Genomic DNA, 7141 nt, shown 5'->3' on the forward strand with positions numbered 1-7141 from the left:
GTCTTTCTTTAATTATATCAAGTATTTAAAATATTTTTTATTTTAATAAATAATATATATTATTTTTAAATTCATTTCAATAATACATGTTAAGAATAAGACTGGACACGCTGACACGTGATGGTATTTAAGTATGTCTAAGTGTGTTTCAAAGAAGTTTTTATTTTTTATTAGAACACGGACACGGCAGACACGTGTCCAATACACAGATACAATAACTCAACAAAGTGTCCATACTTCACAAGGTGTCTTTTTTTTTTCTCCAAAAGATATATTTTTCTATGAGGAAAAAAAAGATTTTTTATTTTAATAAATAAATTAATTATAATAATTAGTGAAATAAATAATTTAAAAAATATTTACTAAAATAAATACTTCTCTCTTAATAATATCAATAATCCAAACTTTTAGCATGCCATTAGTACTTAAAAAGGTTTGTAGAAGAGATTAAAATGGATATGTTTGATCAATTAGTATTAAAAAAGAGTACATAAAAAATTTTAGATTAAATTATGATCCAATTGGATTAATTTAAATTTGAAAAATAAAAAATTTGTACGTGTTCAAGTTCCATGATGAGAATAAATACGGTAATTGTGCCCACTCCTAAAAATTGAAAGATGAGAAGCCTAAAATTGATGCACGATAAATAAAATAGAAAAAGAATGGGAGAGTGGGAGATAACCTTTGCCAGAGGTTGATGGAGATAAATAAAATAGAGGAAGAGTAGGAGATAATGGTTGTCAATTGTTAGGAGAGATTGACGGGGATAAATAAATAACCGGTTATCAATTATTAGGAGAGGTTGATGGGGATTAATAAAACAAAGAAAGAGTGGGAGATAATCATTTCAATTCTCTTCTCATTTTTTTCTATTTTATTTATCGTGCATCAACTTCACATCTTTCTATTTGTAGGAGTAGACACAATTACCGTATTTATTCTCATCATGAAATTTGAATACGTACGAATTTTTTATTTTTCAAATTTAAATCAATCCAATTGAATCTATAATTTAATCTAAAATTTTTTATATACTCTTTTTAAGTACTACTTGATCAAACATATTCATTTTAATCTCTTCTACCAACATTTTTAACTACTAATTACATGCTAAAAATTTGGATTAAGATAACACATCTCGTTTATAGTATAAACGAGATATATACGTTTTGCGTTCATCTGTCTTATCTCGTTTGCAATTCAAAATTATCTCGTTTAATAAATAAAATAAGAGAGAAATATTTATTTTGATAAATGTTTTTTAAATTATTTATTTTAATAATTATTATAATTTATTTATTTATTAAAATAAAAAATCCAAAAAAAGGTCATCCCATTTTTTGAAATAACATATTGATTTGAATTTAGATTTTCTAAATTTTAGATTTTTATTTTAAAGATTAAAGTGAGATTTCTCACTTCTTTCATATATTCTCTTAGTCCCACTTAAAAAATAAATAGTAACTTTACTCTCTAGAGTTAAATCTAAAATGTAGAGGACCTATTGGTTTTTTTTGGTGACTAGAGGACCTATTGGTTTAGTCACCAAAAAAACAACATATTGGTTTAGTGGTAATTAAAAAAAAAAAAACGCAATGGATATAGATGTACGTAAGTAGTGGGGACCACGCAGAAATCGAAGCCCCACTCCTGACCCAGAAAACCAGAATCTTCTCCCCCCACCCCCTCTCTCTCTCTCTCTTCTCTCGTTGCTCATTCATCAATCATTATTCTCATTTCTCGTATCCCGATCTCTTCTCTTCTCTTCTCCGGTCCCCACCACAATCCACGACTGCCGCCGCCGTCGCGCCTCAGTTCCCTTTACCCTGCTGGAAGTGGTTGGTCAGTCGACCCATGACTCTTTGGTACGCTCCCATAAATACCTGATTCGATTCCTTTATTCAGGTTTAATTAATGATTGATTGATTGATTTAGAGCTTGTAAATTTTGATTGATTGTGATGGATTCTGTTCTTTTCCCGAATCAACCATAAGGAATCATTTCAACAGAGGAAGCGGAAAAATCTGCGTGTTTGTACGTAGTGGTGCTAGCGAGTTGTGCGTTTTTGGGTGGTTATTAGTTCAAGTTAAGCTCATGTGAATCTGGGGATAATAATAATAAAAAAATTTGTTATTCAGAGAAGAATAAAGAAAATGACAAAAGATTCTGACTTCAGGTCTCATAAGGTAACTAGGACTAGAAATATTATTTCAAGGTATACTTCAATTTGGTAAGAATCTTTAGGGTTTATTACAGAGGATGACTTTTAGTTGAAATTGATTCAATAACAAGAGTTTGTATGTATTTGATTGTTTATTTATTTTGGAGTATGAAAATGACCAACTGTGGGTTTTCAGAAAAAGTGTTATTTATGCATGCTTTGAAATAAGAAAGGAAATGCTGAACATATGCTTATGATTGATTTTATGATATTAGATCCTGGTGCAAGTCAACACAATAGCTCGGTAGTTCCGAAGAGCCTCTTCTGCAAATCAAGCACTGTGAGTGAATAATATGTTCATGATTGTGTTGAGAATAGAGTATCTTTGTACGTACCTTTTGCCGTTTTATTTTTAAGAACATGTATATACGTAGGTATTTAAAGAATGTTAATGAGTTTTTGTTACATGTTCAGGGATTTATGGAGTAGAAATTAAGCTTTATCTAAATGGTGTTTTCTAACTTGGCACGAGATAAGCTAATTCATTGTTTTATGTTTTGAAACCTTTTGTAGTGTTGGTTTATGCCTTAAAAGTCACTATCAAATCTTGATCGAACTTGATTTAGGGCTTTAGAAGTTCCTCGTAGCATGTTACTATGGGTTTGGAAAGAGCTATGTTACCATATATGTTATTTTGGATATATATGCTATAATTTCAGTGTATGATCTCATCTAAGGGAGAGATTTAACAAATGGATTTTGTAGGGAGTAATCCTGAGGAAAGAGGATTATTTTGAGTCAAGAACTGTTGGGATAAAATACTTATCAATAAGTGTAATGTTAATCGATATATTCTGCAAGAAACTATTTGGGTAATTTGAGCTATCAGGATATCTATAAGTGATTAGGTAGGGCTGCTACGAAGCAAATGCTCTCTAAGTGCCATCAAGTCTTCGGGTGAATGTTGACAACAGCTTGAGCCGGTAACACCCCTCCTTTCCACTCCTCGCTCCACCTGCTACAAAGGGTAACTGACCCGATAAATCTTAGATCAAAATATAATATTCCCCCAGTCCCTTGCCCCACTCAAAGCACCTCCCCAAACTTCCAACCCCATAGGAACCTCATCATCCTAACCCATTGTTCTGTTTATGACTTTATGTCTGATTTGGTCATAGTGTTGATGTTTTCAGCTCTCTTTTTTTCCCAAAAAAAATAATTGTTTGCCATATCTCATTTATTCTATTTTCGAGTAAGAAAATTAAATCCATGTATTGGTTTAGAACCTGATCTTTGTGAGTGGGATTGAATTTGTTGTTTTATTTGGTTTTGTGCTTAGTGTTATCATAGGATCCTGTATAGAGTGTTATTTCACTTGGATTCTTCTGTTGATGTTTATAAGCAGTTGTGCTTGTTACTTGATTTCAGTTGCATTGATGAGATTGTAATGGAAACTGTTATTGTTAGATTGAGTTATCTTGATTATTCAGTGTAAGTAGAGAAATAGTAGCTAATAACTGTAAGTATGGTATGCAATTTATGATTAGTTGTGATTCAAATTTTAAATTGATGATGATTGCTCGTTCACCAAGGTTCGTCCACATTTTAGATTACCCATTTAACCTGGTTTAGTTTTATTTTATCTTGAATCATCTTTCTTCTCACTTTGTCTCTGCCCTATTAAGAACAAAGTTGCCCAACTTAATCTGTCGCATCTCCTTCATATCTGAGTATGTCACTTGTAACAAGATCACCAAAAACTTATGCATTGAACACCACCACACAAGTTGCACTTTTTTTTAAATAAAATTATAGTAATCTCAAATGATGTGTACCTGTTGATTTATAAATTGAGCAATCCCACACCCACACACATATTTAAGCAAAAAGTCAAAAGCTCCCTTCTTTATAATTGATTACTCTACAAACATTTACGACATGCAGTCCGCACGTCCAGCTACATTACGTTCATGATTGTATCTTTTTTTATTATATCTTTTTTCTTTAAAAACTTGCAGTTTTTTGCTAGGTTATTGATTTTCATATATGCTTGTATTGTATGTGTGCATTGGTATATAGTCGTTTATTTGACTAAGTTTACTCTACATAGAACTGGATTTCTGACATGTTTTTCTAATGAATACAAAAGATGGCCGACAATGAGAATGTAGATGAAAAGACTTCCCGTGGCGCTGATTGGGAGGTTGTATCTCTCACAGCATCAACATATGCTGCTGCTCCTGGTCCAGATGAAGTTGAGTTGAAGGATGGCAACAAGGAAGACATACATGCACAGGATGAAGCAGAAACGTCACGCGCATTGTTCATGTCTGGCCACTTTGTCTTTCCACCCAGTCAACATGAGAACTTGCCCGTGGAGCCTGACTGTAGCGAGATTCATGACGAATCTGGAAGCAAAGATGTTGCATCTGAGAGTACTAATGAAGAAGGGACCAGATCTGTTGGAAAGGGTGAAGAAAACTTGACATTCCCAGGGTTAAATGTTTCAGAGGATTTTGAGGGTATACCATATTTTGATGAGAAAATCAGCAGGTTGTCTGTTTATGGGAAACAGTTTGAGGAAGGTACAACTCTACCCGGTTTTGATTTGACTGGAAAAGAGGAAACTTTGTATGACTCTGCAAAATACACTTCTTTCCACAGTGAAACGGCCATTGGTGGTGTACCATATGGAGAAATCATAGGTGAGGCTGAAACAGAGCAAGGGTCAAATACCTCTCCCAATTTAGCGGAATCAAAGACACCTTCTGAAGATGATAAATGCAGCTCTTCAAATCTTCCTTGTGGTGCTTGGTGGAAGCGAAGAGCTGCCTCCTTATATGCTCATGCAAAAGATACAAGCACATTTTGGTCTGTTTTCATTGCTGCTGCAGTGATGGGCCTTGTGATGCTTGGGCATCGCTGGCAGCAGGAAAGAGCTTTGCAACTCAAGTGGCTTAGTGTAAATGATGAGGTATTCTATTTCAACTCTTACTACGATAAGCTTTATTTTTGTCATATTTTAGTCTAAAATATTTTCATTCACTGTCAATTTCGAAGTATTTTAACATAGTCATCTTATACCGTATTGTTGCTAGACCAGTAATGTGTATAACTTTTCCTTTAGACGTAGAACTTTATGATTATTTGATTATTCTGACAGTGTAAAACCTTTTTTAGACTGTATCAGTTAATCTTTTGATATAAAAGCAAAATGTATCAGTTCATAGCATTGCATTCACTTGGAACATAGAAAGAAGTCTTATTTTGTCACACTTACTTAGACTAGTGTCTTTGACTGTACTTGTGCACAGCATACTTATCTACAATCAGCATGACAACATGTGCACTTAATTGTCTTTTACACATTAAGATTCTTCTGGTGGTGATACTTGGAGTAGGAATGAATAAATGATGATGTAGAATGTTGAATGGCTGAGTGTGAAAATCATGAATAAAAAATGGATGACCGCGTATAGTGATTTAAAACCAAAATGAAATTGGCATCACTTCAAAAATTAAGATTGCTATTACTACATTTTGGTGCAAAGCTTTAGCTGCTCTCTTTTTTATTTAATGCTTCAAATTGAATATTTGGGGTTTAGCAGGCAAGAAGCAGGGTACTTGTTCCCTTATATCGGCTCAAAGATGTGATTGTTGGTGGCCACCGTCGTGGTTCCTTGATTAGGGGAGGCTCCTCCGGTGAAACTTGAGAGTATTGCTCGGTGCATGTAGCTCCAACTATTGTGAAAACTAAAGATGATGACGAAAAATTGTGGGTGCGAAAAAGGCTGTGAAAGAGAAATGCTAAGGTTGTCTGAAATGCAGGTTTGACATTAGGATAGGTCAAGTTTCCAATTTATCATGGCTATTGTGCTGGCTTGGGACTAGGATTGGTTGACCTTCCATTCTGTGAATGTTGTGAAAATATTTCATATTGTGAATTTTCTTGATCTCTGCTGTGATTTGCAATGTATAGCTATGGAATGTTATTCAACATAGTAAGTTTGTTTCATTCTGTTTATCGACATTACATTTTATGCACTAAGGATGAGATGAAAATGAAAATGAAATTGTAACAGAATTCCATGTCAGCCGATACTGTTCTGATGATCTTTTTTCTTTTTACAACCAGAGTATCTGTTGTTATTGTTAAGCATAGTGATTAATCGCATGGTAATTTGTAGACACTTTAATAGCTAACCTCAAATTTTAAAACTTCTTATGCCCAATGCCAGTATCATATTATGTTGGAAATACTTTCTTGCAGAATTTTCATATCCTGCATGCATCTGTATTTGTACCATGTTTTCAATTTTTTTTTTTTTTCCTTTTCCTTGGTCAGATGTACCCATGTAATAAAGGACAAGAAACATTAATCAAAACAAGCTATTAAATTACAAATCTACAATCCACCATTAATTAAAGACAATCATAATTCACCTGAGTAGAACAATTACTTTCGTCTTTTTAGTTGTGGTTTTGTGGGAGAATATTTCCGTGGAAGCAACCCTAGAAGTGTAGAACTCAGAAAACCAGCAAGAACATTGCAATGAGTATGTGTGCACTTTGGAGCTTAATGTAGTCCACCAATTTTTCAGATATTGGGCTTCATTGGAGCAGGCTTAATGACAGCGCAATTAGGCAGTCAATGTTGATTTCTTTGTTGTACCCTAACCCAATACCAAGAAAAAGAGGGAAAAAAAAAGCTAGACAATTAGAAACAGACAAGCAAAAAAAAAGCTATAGAATAAAGAAAGCCACCAACTAATTAATACACTATGCATGGAATGTTACCAAGATTAAAAATCTCTTATAAATTTTTAATCAAAATTGAATTGTAATAATATATTCGGCAAGTGTAACAACTTTGAGAAAAGCGTTGCTAAACTATTTCCCTTCATTTTTCTCTCTGTTTCTCAAGATTATTCCTTTCTTATTATTGGGGGGAAGGAGATATCAATTTCTTTTAGGTGT

At 33.5% G+C, this 7141-nt stretch overlaps 1 protein-coding gene across 2 annotated transcripts; it reads left to right on the top strand.

Annotated features, from left to right (window-relative positions):
* Nucleotides 1-1610: 1610 nt before the first annotated feature.
* On the top strand, nt 1611-6258 carry LOC112770700 (ATG8-interacting protein 1). 2 transcript variants are annotated; one of them, XM_025815059.3, is made up of 4 exons: nt 1611-1868; nt 2440-2504; nt 4314-5138; nt 5770-6258. In XM_025815059.3, exons 3-4 carry the CDS (start codon nt 4314-4316, stop codon nt 5875-5877), a joined length of 933 nt encoding a protein of 310 aa, XP_025670844.1. In that variant the 5' UTR covers nt 1611-1868; nt 2440-2504; the 3' UTR covers nt 5878-6258. The 2 variants fall into 2 exon arrangements, with proteins under 2 accessions (XP_025670844.1, XP_025670846.1); XM_025815061.3 differs by having other exon boundaries at nt 1613-1868; nt 5773-6258.
* The last annotated feature ends 883 nt before the right edge of the window (nt 6259-7141 follow it).

The sequence above is a fragment of the Arachis hypogaea genome, chromosome 18 (assembly GCF_003086295.3).
Source record: "Arachis hypogaea cultivar Tifrunner chromosome 18, arahy.Tifrunner.gnm2.J5K5, whole genome shotgun sequence".
NCBI lineage: Eukaryota > Viridiplantae > Streptophyta > Magnoliopsida > Fabales > Fabaceae > Arachis > Arachis hypogaea.